This window comes from Chrysochloris asiatica, unplaced genomic scaffold, assembly GCF_000296735.1.
Source record: "Chrysochloris asiatica unplaced genomic scaffold, ChrAsi1.0 scaffold00373, whole genome shotgun sequence".
NCBI classification, from domain to species: domain Eukaryota; kingdom Metazoa; phylum Chordata; class Mammalia; order Afrosoricida; family Chrysochloridae; genus Chrysochloris; species Chrysochloris asiatica.
The window spans coordinates 171,393-184,751 of NW_006408891.1; the positions used below are offsets into that span (position 1 = coordinate 171,393).

The 13,359-nt window shown below is 36.6% G+C and overlaps 1 protein-coding gene across 1 annotated transcript in view; it reads right to left on the reverse strand.

The window, feature by feature from the left end:
* Positions 1 to 3,333: 3,333 nt before the first annotated feature.
* KCTD8 (potassium channel tetramerization domain containing 8) overlaps positions 3,334 to 13,359 on the reverse strand; it is a 577,124-nt gene continuing 567,098 nt past the window's right edge. Inside the window, exon 2 of the mRNA XM_006876277.1 lies at positions 3,334 to 3,794. Coding sequence (XP_006876339.1) covers positions 3,334 to 3,794 — 461 coding nt within the window. The remainder of the gene's footprint in view (positions 3,795 to 13,359) is intronic.

Below are 13,359 nucleotides of genomic sequence, written 5' to 3' on the forward strand. Positions count from 1 at the left end.
AGCTCCATATATATATATATCCCATAGTGACACTGTAGCACTGTCAGGGAAGCACTGGACCTCAAGGTCGATTTGAATGGCAAGATCAATGCTTCAAACTCACCAGCCACTCCTAGGATACCCTAGACCTAGGGTTGCTATGAGTCAAAACTGACTGGACTGAACTTAACAACAACAATAGCATATTTAATATAGTATAAGTTAAGAATACTTTAAAATATTCTTTACCCAGTTACCACAATGAAAACAGTTTGCATAACTATAGTACAACTTTGCAAAGTAGATATTTGTATTGACACAATCTCTATATGGAATAATAGATGTCCCACTGGCACAAAAGGTGGCCCTTGGATGTTAACTGCAATGTTGGCAGTTGGAATCCTCTTGGAAGCTGCATAATGTAAAGACTAGACAATTTACTTTTGTAAATTGTACAGTCCAGAAAACTCTATGGGGAATTTTACTCTCTCATTTGTGGTCACAATGAGTTGGAATTGACTCAAAAGGACTTAACAAAAAGAAGAGATACAGATTATCTCTGTCATCAAAAAGTTCCCTTTTGTTTCTCTTCTATATGAATCTTCTTTTCATTACCTCTTTAAATCCCAGAAACCAGAAAGAAATTCTCTTATTCTATAATTTCTTGTTATTTCAAGAAAGCTATATAACTGGAACCATATAATATGTAAACTTTGGGAGTTGTTTTTGTTCACTTAGTCGCAAAAATTCTATACAGGGTCACTATGAATTGGAACTAACTCATTGGCACTTAACAACAATTCTCTGAAAATCATTCAGATGCCTGTGTGTATCGTTAATTCCATTCCTTTTTTTTTTTTTTTTTAACAGAACAGCAACAACAATTCTATGTTATTGATGGACAATACACTTACTGAGGGGTAGCTGAGTTGTTTCCAGTTTTTGGCTATTACAAATGAAGCTGCTATAAACATTTAAGTTTTAAGTTTTTATTCCTTTGAGATAAATGTCGAAGGGGACAAAGATTGTGTCCTATAGTGCATACTTTCCTTTTTGAAGAAGTTGCCTTTTTTTTTTTTTTTTTTTTCATGAGTGATCTATTTTCTTCACATCCTTGCCAGTATTTAGTATAATCACTAATTTTTATTTTAGTTATTCTATAGATGTGTAATGATATCATTGTACTTTTAATTTATTTTTCTCTGGTGGCAGATGATGTTGATTATCTTTTCTTGCAACTATTGGCAATATTTTACCTTTTTTTTTTTTTTTAAATGCCCATTTTCTGATTGGATTTTGTGCTGTCAAATTTTGTGTGTGTTTGTGTGTGTGAATCGTGAGAAATTTTTATGCATAGCTATTAATCCAGGACTCCTGCTGTGACACTTCTTGAACATTGCCCTCCCCTCTATGGACTGTGAATCACAAGGTTGGTGATTCAAACCCACCAGCTGCTCTTTGGAAACCCTGACAGGGTTGCTATGAGTCGGAATCCATTCAATGACAAGTAACAACAATAACAAATAGTCCTTTATGGATATGAAATCTGCCAACATTGTCTTTCAATCTGATGCTTATTGTTTAATTCTCTTAACAGAATTTTTTGAAAGGCAGAAGTACATAATTGACAGTAGTTTTCACCCTAAAACCTTAATCAAGATAATTTATGTATATGTTCTTGGTGGTGATCTATAGGGTTTCCAAAAAGTGGTGAGTGGGCTTAAACCACTGAACTTGTGGTTAGTGGTCCAGTGCTTGTGCTACAATGACGCAACATTTTAACATCCCACTGTATATGATATTTTATCTAATGGTAGGTTAAACATATAAAAGCACATTAAAATTGAATGCATGAAATTTAATCTTGAGTTCATAATGCTTATCTCTCTGTATTATTTTAAAATAATGATATCAAGAGTATCAACTTCTATGTTAACTAACCATAGAAAAGATTTAGCTCTATAATACTTTAAGATATTTTTACACTCTCCAAGTCTAAATTTAGCATAAATTCAGGAAATCGTATATTTATTTCTGTGGATGTGATTAGGCAAGACATGGATAACTTATGATAACTAAGTTTATTTCCACATACACAACTAAAAAGAAGTCACTTTTAATCCAGGCTGACATTTTAACTTGTTATTAGTTTTTTATCCCTTGATATGTAAGAGATAATTTCCCAGTTATATTTGAAGAGGCTGTCAGTCTGTTTGTACGCTAAAATAAAATTTGATGTATTCTGAGATGAGGTCTTTGCTTCTTGTGGGATAAAAGTTTATTAATAAATGCCAAGGTATCTGGATCTGAATCTCTCTCCATTTAAATTATGCTTAAAGTGTAACTTGTCAAAATCAAGTAGGATGGATCCTTTTTCAGTTTAAGGTTTTAGAGGAAAATTTAAGACTCTATAACAATTGAATCTTACTAAATAAGAGTCAATAAAAATCAAGGAATTATAATGTATTTTCCTTTTTTAATACATAAAGCTCTTTACCATTTTCCTTCTATAATTTTGATTAACATAATAGTACGTTCTTTCAGAGCATCATTATACCAATTTTAATAGCCTGATGTAAAGACTCATTTCACGAAATATTCATGACTAGCATTAATAGAGAAATGTCAGTGCCATAACACAACAATATAACGCATATTTACACCACCTTAACATACAGAACACCATACACATACACAAAAAATCACAGTTCCCAAACAAAGGAAATCCAGACCTCTAGACTCTTAACATTTACAAGCTTTGCCTGAAAAAAAAAAATTGTTTTTTTGCTTTATTTTTTGTAATAGTATTTTCTTTCCAAGCAACAAACAGATCTTCCTTATTTCATGTGATTTACTTGTAACATTGTGCTCATGCAAAAATAATACTTGTTTTATTGCATTAACATTTAAATATTTGTGATTTGGGTCTCAAACCACCATCTAAAATTTTACTTTATGTTGCTTCATCCATATTGTCATTTTAGTTGATGTAACAGGATGATTTTTCTTAGGTGAGTGACAAAATGGCAAACATATTCAGCTGATCACAGTTCAAAAATCAAGATTCTAAGATTCTTGACCATGCTCATTTTACTTTCAGTCTTGCAAAATGTTTTGAATAAGACAAACCATTTTGATTCAACTACTATCAGTGTCAGTTTTTTTTTTTCTTTTTATTATATTTCTAAAAACAACAACAAAATAATAACTAAATAAAACATTGTCCCACATCCACTGTTCACAAATAGGAAGAGCAGCAAGAATCACACTGACCGTTTTAAGGACATCAGTCAGGTGGTGACACTATAGTAAACACTGAATGTCATTGAAATACTGCAAAGACTAAGATGATTACTATAACCCATACTTTTGTAACAGTTCAGACTGCCACTGACGTTTGCGCTCTGGAAAATAATCTGGAATATGGATTTTTTTAAAATCCTGAATACACTTTTTCATTTCTTCTTCCACACTTAGCTTCTCACCGACTTTCTTCTTAGAAAGATTTGTTTCCCGAGATTTGCTGATGAGTGTCTGAAAGAGTTCACTGTTTCTGCGTTTGTCTGGCGGTGGCATCCATTGCACAGGTGCTTTTTTGGAGGGACGATCCAATGTTAAGGTATTGGGTTGGTGAGCTGTCACCTGCTGGGCATTGGATGGGTTGTCCTGTGGAGTGCTCACTTCTGAATGGCTGTCACAACTGGAAGTAGAGAGCTCATTACAGGAAGTCCCACTTTCACTTCCTTTATCTGTAACTTTTTCCTGCTTTCTATCTTCATGTTCTTGTTTTGGAGACACTATTTTCTGAGGTGGTCCTAAAAAGAAAAAAGGAATAGAACAATTAAGAATAAGAAGATTGAATTAAATAAGATTTCTATTTTAAATTTACTTAAATGTATTTAAGAACAATACTGCTTGACAAATTAACCTCTATTTGAGAGATTAAATACAGAGTTAAGCTTTCAGCGTATCTTGAATGATAAAGAATACTGATTGTCTATAACAACAATGCTCACAAGTTTTGTTTAATTAGCATTTCTTCTTTAAGTGATCATCAATAACAAAAGTCTTGTTATTTTAATTACTAAAATTACTAATTCCTGAAATCTAAAAAAAAAAAAAAGCTAAGTATAAACATGTTGCTAGTTCATATGTGTTCTATTAGACACTTATTTCATTTCTGTTCCAGCTACTAGATATCATCCAAATCCATTCCACTAGACACTTATTTCATTTATGCTCCAAGTACTGGCATTAGGTGCCCTTTCTGAATATATTGTGCCATTGTAAAGGTTGGAAAGTATTATTACTATAGTTTATAAAGTAACAGTATGTTAAAAGCCCAGCAGTATAATAACATCATTTATGTTTCTAAGTGGGAGATTGGTTTAAATCATACCCTGTCTCTTAATCTTGTTTACTGTCTGTTTCCTTGGAGAGAATTGAGAAATAAATATGGATCTAATATTATGATGAAAAATATAGTTGAAGAATAGTATCCTCTTGAAATACAAGGCTTGCCATTTAAGGTAAATTACCTAAAAGGACAAGTTTCAGAAACTGATAGTTTACGCAAATAATTATTTCAAATTCACAGTTTATTTCTAAAAGTAAATATATTTTATTCTCAGTAATGTGGCTGTGAGATTAGGGCCTCCATTCAACATTTATAGAATACCCCACATACACAGAAGTATACTAAAAATTTATTAACTGGAGTCTAACTATTCAGAAGTATATGTTACCTGAATCCTATATTTATCTTGTACTCAACTTTCATTAGAAAGTTATATAAATCAGTTGGGGCAAGGCAACAGTACTTTCACTGTACAGCCTAAATTGAGAAAATCTGTCTAACTCACAGCATGTCAACCTTGGCTACATATTGGAATTATCTAGAAAGTATTAGATCTCTGATAACTGGGTCCTGATACAACACATCCTGATGAAACAGTGTCCCACTTGGCTTTCAGCACATTTAATAGATCTCAAAGTGATTTCAACATCCAAGGTTACGAATATTTGCATACTCTAACATATATAACAGATGATAATAACCAATTGATAGTTTACAATACTCAGCTGGATCAAATATTAACAAAACTACTTTAGAAAATAGCACATATTATGTACACTGCTGTGTTACTATTAAAAAAAAAAGGTAATATTTTTTTGGTTGGAAATATAGATTGAAAAATAATATTTAAAAGTATTTAGGATGATGAAAAGATTCTATTTCTAGATTCTGGTGTTGATCACATAGCTTTATTCATTTGTGTAAACCATTAGAACTGCATACCAAAAATGAGTGTGTGTAATTAAACCTTAATTAAGCTAATATATATGTGTATATGTATATATATATATATATCAAAGACTATATTCTTATTGAGGGAAAGTCTTAACCAATATTTCATGCTGTCTTTGTCTGCAATATAATAAAGTAAGAAAAAAACACCAATTGTTGGGAGTGATTAGAGCTGAAGGCCTCAGACTTGGGGGTTGTTTAATCGAAGGATTAAAACTAAACAGTTGTGGTCCAGAAAATCGGGGGGCTGCTCCCCGGTCAAGTTGCCCCTAAGGAATTTTCCAGATTGCCTTGGGGGACAGGGAACTTGCAAGGAATTTTTTTCTTGTATGACCTTCAGATCATGTCTGCAAAAACATCTAGCTACTCTATCTCTGTCTCCTTAGCAACCACAAGTTACATTCTTTTGATAAAGTCCCACTTATTGCATGCATCAGCAACACCAGATGTTTTTTGCATTCTTTTCCCTGCCCCCAGCACTTCCTTTTGATATGTGTATATAATAAACTCACAGTACTAGGTCTGTGTCACAGGATCTCCGTCAGAGGTCAGAGTGCTGTGTCCTACCTGGTCCCAACTTTACTATTTTCATTTGTGTCTTGCTTTTTATTTCTAATCTCCAGTCACCCCTTGTTGTTGTTGTTGTTAAGTGCTGTCAAGTCAATTCTGACCCTTAGCTACCCTGTATAGGGTTTCTGAGGAGCAGCTGGTGAGCTTGAACCACTGACGTTGCAGTTCAAATGGATTTGCAGTCTGGTGCATTAACCCATAGTGCCACACCAGGACTCCCTACTCGGGTTTAATTTCACCATGCAGGTTATGGAGTATAGCCAGTTGTTGGACATGACAGTTGACAGTTGACACCTAACGTGGGCCTTGAGTACAGTGTAACTTCTAAACCAGAGACACTCCAGGTGCTCACAGTCAGATAAGGTATGGAGCGAGTTTAGAACCAGGTATAAAACATGGGACATTCGGGGTCAAAGGACCACCAGTTGTTTGTAGATATTTTGTAGATATTAAAGCCCTATTGAGGACCAGAGGAATTCCTATTAAAAGTGTTCAGCTTGCTCACTTTTTAGATTGTGTACAGGAAACCTGTCCCTGGTTCCCAGAGGAAGGGACTGTAAATATGGATACCTGGAAGAAGGTCAGGAAGCAGATACGTGCTCAATATACTACTGAAGGGCCTAATAAGATAGCACTCTTTGCACTTTCTCTTTGGACACTTGTGCATGAAAGCTTAGGCCCCCAGCCTGACTCTGAGAGAGCAGCCTATACTTCCCAGCCTGAGCTCACAGAGCATTTGCAGTGGACAGTGCAGGTATTTGAGGGGCTGCATTCACTGGAGCCACTGGTGCAGCAGAAGGAGGAGTTGGGAGAACAGGGAGGCTCCACTTGTCCCCAGGACGATTCCTTAAATGAACAGGGGGATCCAGTAGCAGAAGGTTCCAATTCAGATTGGGAGAAAGAATCAGAGATATGTGCACTTCAATTAACTGTGCTTTCATTAGCTGAAGCTACTGCTGCCAGCACAAAACCGAAAGTGATTACAGACTTAATGCCAAAAGCAAGGGAGTGGATTTCTTGTGCTCTGCCTGCTTTGTCTCCAGTTCCAAAAACCTTGAGAGAAGCAAGAATGGCAGGGAAGGATATGATGGGTTTTCAACAAGGAGTCTATCTGGTCCTACAGAGGCCTGATCCTCAGAACCTGGGTCAAGTGCTCCAAGAGCATCAGATCATCCCTTTCAAAACCCGAAAAGAACTCAAATCAACCGTTTCTATGTATGGACCTACTGTCCCTTTTACTTTAAGTCTGTAAGACACAATTGCAATTGAGGTCCTATGTCCATCAGACTGGCAGACCATATCTACAGCCTGCTTTTCACCAGGAGATTATTTTATGTGGAAAGCAATCTGGCATGAGATTAGTGTTGAGCAAGCAGAAAGGAATTGAAACCATAATGTTCCCAATACCTTGCATATGGTAGTGGGAACTGGAGATTATGCAGCAATGGCCCAACAGCTATGTTTTACTGTTCAGACATATCAGCAGATCAATCTAGCTGCACAAAGGGCTTGGAAGGAACTACCCACAAAGAGATAAAGATCTTTGGACATATGTAGCATTAGGCAAGGTCCTAAAGAGCCTTCTCAGGAGTTCATAGCTCATTTGTTACAAGCAGTGGTAAGGACTATCTAGTATTCCCAGGCCAGACAGCTGATAGTGAAACAATTGGCTGTTGAAAATGCTAATAAGTATTGTAAGGAGGCCCTTTGGCCTCACAAGAAGAAGGCTAATTTACAAGAAATGATCTGGCTTTATGCTGAGTACATTGGACCCTCTTAAGTGCAGGGAGTGACACTGGTTACTGCAAAGCAGCAAGCCTTTCAAGGGAGGGGCAGTAAAGGCCTTGGAGCTTGTTTTACACTTGAAGAGGAAAGTTATCAGCCTCTGTGATTGTAACTTTCAATGGGCATCAGCAGAGTGTTATGGAGATTGGCTGCCTTCTGAAAGATCAATCAAATCAGTAAAAGCATAAAAGATCTTGATGGGGGCGGGGAGAAGTGGTGGGATAAACCTCTCATTACAATTATTCCTGTGTTCAGGCCCCCTATATACTGTTAACAGGATCAGTCAGTATCTTATATGCAGAGGGACTTTATATTGTAAATTGTGTATCATGTAACCTCACCTTTTGTCTTTCTTTTTTTAATCAGAAACAAGACATGCTGATACTATACTGACCCACATTTATAATGGTGCCAACAAACATAACAGGTCATTGGTATAGTAGCTCAGGCATGCAAGTCTTGGAGGAGATAAAAAATCAATTAAGTTGGCCTCACCAAACCATGGGACTTGTTATTCTGGGAGTTATTAAAAATTATTAAATAAGCCATTGGACTTATTATTCTGGGACTTATTAAAAATCAGTTAAGTCAGCCTCTCTGAGCCATTGGACTTATTACTGCTGTAACTTCAGAGCTGGCTTTGACTGAAAGTATTCAGAATACACATTTTGTAAACCATTTGGCAAAAAATACCTCCCGTATTTCATCTATCCAAGAGCACATATATCACAACGTTGAAATAAAATTAAATGCACTAGAGGCCACCATAATTAGCCTAGGAAATCAGGTCAAGGCCTTTAAATACAGACAAGATATTCAATGCCTTATTTTCCCGTATCTGTGTAATGGCATTGCCATATAACACTCCTGATTGGGAGTGGATTAAAGGTTCAAATCCCCTTCAATGTATTTGGCATCACACAAATATAAGTTTGGATTTAAGACAAATTCATAAACAGACTACGACTGTACAAAACTATAGAAATGAGGTCCTGGTCCACATGGATGTCTCCAGGACTGTGTTGGATCTACTCAATGAATTTAATCCTTTTAACATACTGTGCCATACAACGTGGCTCTTTATTGTCTTGATGTTAATCTTGTTGCTTATTTTCACAGTCTTCTGCCAAGTCCTATGACACCAGCTCTTCCAGCTCCAACTGACAATTCATTGCCTTCATTTAAAAAACAATAAGGGGGGAGATGTTGGGAGTGATTTGAGCTGAAGGTCTCAGACTTGAGGGTAGTTTAACTGAAGGATTGCAACTGAACAGTTGTCCAGAAAATCGGGCTGCTACCAGGTCAAGCTGCCCCCTGAGGAACTGCCTCAGGGGACAGAGAATTTGCAAGGATTTTTCCTTGTATGAGCTTCAGTTTAAGTCTGCAAAAACATCTAGCTGCTCTATCCTGTCTCCTTAGTAACCACAGGTTACATTCTTTTGATCATGTGCCGCTTACTGTATGTATCAACAACACTAGAGATTTTTGCATTCTTTTCCCTGCCCCCAGGACTTTCTTTTGATATGTGTATAAAATAAACTTGCAGCACGAGGTCTGTGTCACAGTATCTCCATCAGAGTAGTGTGCTCCACCTGGCTCCAACTTTACTTTTTTCACTTGTGTCTTCTTTTTTATTTCTAATCTCCCGTCACCACTATTCAACTTTAATTTATCAGTGTGGGTTGCGGAGTATAGCTGGGTTTTGGATGTGGCAACCAATACCTACAATTGTTTGGAGTCCCAGCAAAGAATTGTAGGATAAACACCAGACTGCTAACCACGAGGTCAGTGATTCAAACCTACCATTCACACCTTGGAAACCCTGAACAGAATTACTATGAGTCAGAACCAAGTTGATGGCACTTAACAGCAACAATGTAATTGCTTAGTAAGAAAGTGCATCCATATATTTCAGAGGCATTTGTAACTATGGATCAATGAACCATTTAAAAAATTATTTGTCATTTTTATTTACATAAGGGACAATAGGGATGAGAGTGAAGAAAATGAGTTTTTTCACCCTTCATGATGGAAACCATCCATCATGATTACTCAGATCCCTTCTCTACCTTTTCTGTCCTGATAAGCATGAACTATGCTTTTAGGTTCCCTTGCACCCTTGCCTTCTGGTTATCAGTTGGGTTCACCTAAGTCAACCCCACCTCACCCCATACATACAATTTTATTTTTCCTCCCTACATTTATTCCTGGATTGTTGTCATAAGATTGTATAGCCTTGCCAGGCAGATCTGTCCTTCTTCTCAAACTCTCTCTTCTCTTCCCTTCAGCTTCCTCCCAGTTTCATTAAGCAGATGTGATGCTTCTGGCCTATAAGTAATAAACATGCTCTTTATATCTAGCACTAAGTTATGACCAACACTGCTATATCAGATATTTTTCAAATTACTCAGTTGTCTGTGTTCTCTCTTTCTTTCTAGGACCCTGACTAACCACCCGTCTTCTTCATTACCTTGTTGTTGTTGCTAAGTGCCATTGAGTCAGTTCTGACTCATAGTGACCCTGTATAGGGTTTCCAAGGAGTGTTGGGTGAGTTTGATGCTGACCTTGTGGTTCAAACAGACTTTGCAGTCTAGCACATTAATGTGCAGCATTTACACTGGAAAGAATGTTATCTACAGAATGAGTTTTTAGGGACATCATACTTTAGTGGTAATGATATTGAAAATAGAATGGGTTTGAAGTCTGAGTAACCCAGATTATTATTCTCATTCTCTAGCAAATACTAGCCTTGTAATCTTGAGTAAAATACTTAACCTCTCTAGATTATAATTTCCTAAACTGTAAAATGTATATTATTTTTAGTAAAGATATTTTGAGATTAAATGAGACGCTATAAAGGGATGTTTTGCTTTTACTTGCAGTTTTTTGTTTGTTTTTAATGTATGAATGTTCTGCCATTCCATGAATTTTTATTTCAGTGTACTGAAGGGTTTGTATTTATGTGGAGGCATGTATTTATGTGGCGGTATGTATGTGCTTATGAGAAAGGTGAATGACTAGCAGTCTTTATTTATCAAAATATGTTTATTATTGAATATGATCCTAAATTAGCATTATATCCACCAACCTGATACAACATAGAATATATATTTAAAATATTTTTCTTTTTATGTAAATCATATACCTTTCTTTAACGAGAAATCCCGCCAGAGGAAACTAACATTTTCACTCCTATGGTCGTTAGGTGCCATCAAGTCGGTACTGACTCATAGCGACCTTATGCACATCAGAACGAAACACTGCCTGATCCTGGGCCAACCTCATTACTGTTGCCATGCTTGAGTCCGTCAATACTGCCACTTGGCCAACCCATCTCGTTGGGGTTCTTCCTCTTTTTCTCTGATCCTCCACCTTACCAACCATGATATCCTTCTCCAGTGACTGCACCCTCCTGACAATATGTTCAAAGTATGAACGACGAAGTTTGGCTATCTTGGCCTCTAAGGAGCAATCTGGCTGCACTTCTTCCAAAACAGATCTATTGGTTCTTTTGGCAGTCTATGGCACTTTCAGTATTGTCCTCCAACACCATAACTCAAAAGCATCAGTTTTTCTACAGTTTTCCTTGTTCAGCTTTCACAAGCATATGAGGTTACTGAAAACACCATGGCTTAGGTCAGGTGCATCTTAGTCCTCAAGCTGACATCCTTGCTTTTCAACACTTTAAAAAGGTCTTGGGCAGCAGATTTGCCTAACGCAATATGTTGTCTGATCTCTTGACTGCTGCTTCCGTGAGTGTTGATAGTTGATCCAAGAAGAATGAAGTCCTTGGCAACTTCAATCTTTTCTCCATTGATAAGAATGTTGTTTATTGGTCCAGTAGTGAGGATTTTTGTTTTCTTTACATTGAGATGTAATCCATACTGAAGGCTGTGCTCTTTGATTTTCATCAGTAAATATTTTAAGTCCTCTTCACATTCAGCAAGCAAGGTTGTATCATCTGCATATCGCAGGTTGTTTTAATGAGTCTTCCTCCAACCCTGATGTCATGTTTGTCTTCACAGAACCAAGCTTCTCTGATTATTTGCTCAGCATATAGGTTGAATAAGTATGGTGAAAGAATACAACCTTGTCACACACCTTTCTTAATTTTAAAACATTCAGTTTTCCCATGTTCTGTTTGAACAACTCCCTCTTGTTCCAGGTACGGATTCCTCATGAGTACAATTAAGTTTTCAGAAATACTCATATTTCACAATGTTTTCCATAGCTTGTCATGATCCACACAATTGAAAACCTTTGCATAGTCAATAAAGCATGGGTAACATCTTTCTGAAATTCTCTGCTTTCAGCCAACATCCATTGGACATCAGCAATGATATCCCTCATTCCGTGGCTTCTTTTGAATCTGGCTTGAACTTCTGGAGGTTCTCTGTCAATGTATGATTGTAGCCATTTCTGTATTATCTTTAACAAAATTTTACTTGCATGAGATATCAAAGAGATTGTCCGATGAATTTTGCATTCTGTTGGGTCACCTCTCTTTGGAATGGGCACAATCAGTCGGCCAGATAGTTGTCTTCCAAATTTCTTGGCAGAGATGAGTGAAGGCCTCCTGTGCCACCTCACTTTCTTGAAAGAATTCAATTTTTATTCCATCAATTCCTGGTGCCTTGTTCTTTGCCAATTCCTTCAATGAACCTTGGACTTCCTGCCTAAGTATCATTGGCTCTTGATCATATGCTACCTCTTGAAACAGTTTAATATTAACCTTTCCTTTTGGTAGAGTGACTCTGTGTATTCCTTCCATCTTCTCTTGATGCTTTTTCAATAAATTGCCCAGAGAATCTTTCAATAACAAAAATTGAAGCTTGAATTTTTTTCTTCAGTTCCCCAAGCTTGAGAAATGCTGAGCATGCTCTTCCTTTTTGGTTTTCTGATTCCAGATCTTTGCACAGTTTATTGTAATATTGACTTTATCTTCTCAAGCTGATGTTTGACTTTCTGTTCAGCTGTTGGACCTCCTCATTTCTTCCATTTGCTTTAACATCTCTATGCTGGAGAGCAATTTTCAGTGTCTCTTCTGACATTCAGTTTGACCTTTTCCTTCTTTCTTGTCTTCTCAATGACTTTTTGTTTTCTTCATGTATTATGTTCTTGATGTCATCCCACAACACTTCTGGTCTTTGTTCTTTATTGTTTAATGTATCAATTCTGTTCTTCAGATGATCTCTAAATTCAGGTGGGATAAATTCAAGGTCATATTTTGCTCTGGTGGACTTGTTTTCATTTTCTTCAGTTTCAGTTTGAATTTGCATATGACTAATTGATGGTCTGTCCCACAGTCTGCCCTCATCCTTGTTTTCACTGATGATATGGAGTTTTTCCATCTTCTCTTTCCACAGAAGTCGTCAATTTGATTTCTATGTATTCCATTTGGTGAGGTCCATTATTCATCTCTTATGCTGTCTAAACAAGGTACTTGAAATGAACAAATCAGTGGTTTTCCAGAATTCTATCATGCGTTCTCCATCATCATTTCTATCCCCAAGGCCATATTTTCCAACTTCTGGTCCTTCCTTTTTGCTCCCAACATTTGCATTCCAATCACCAGTATGAGCTATATATCTTGATTGCATGTTTGATCAATTTCAAATTGAAGAAGTTGTTAGAATTCTTCTACTTCATCCTCACTGGCTTTAATGGTTGGTGCATAAATGTGAATAACAGTGGTATTAAATGGGCTTCCCTGTAGG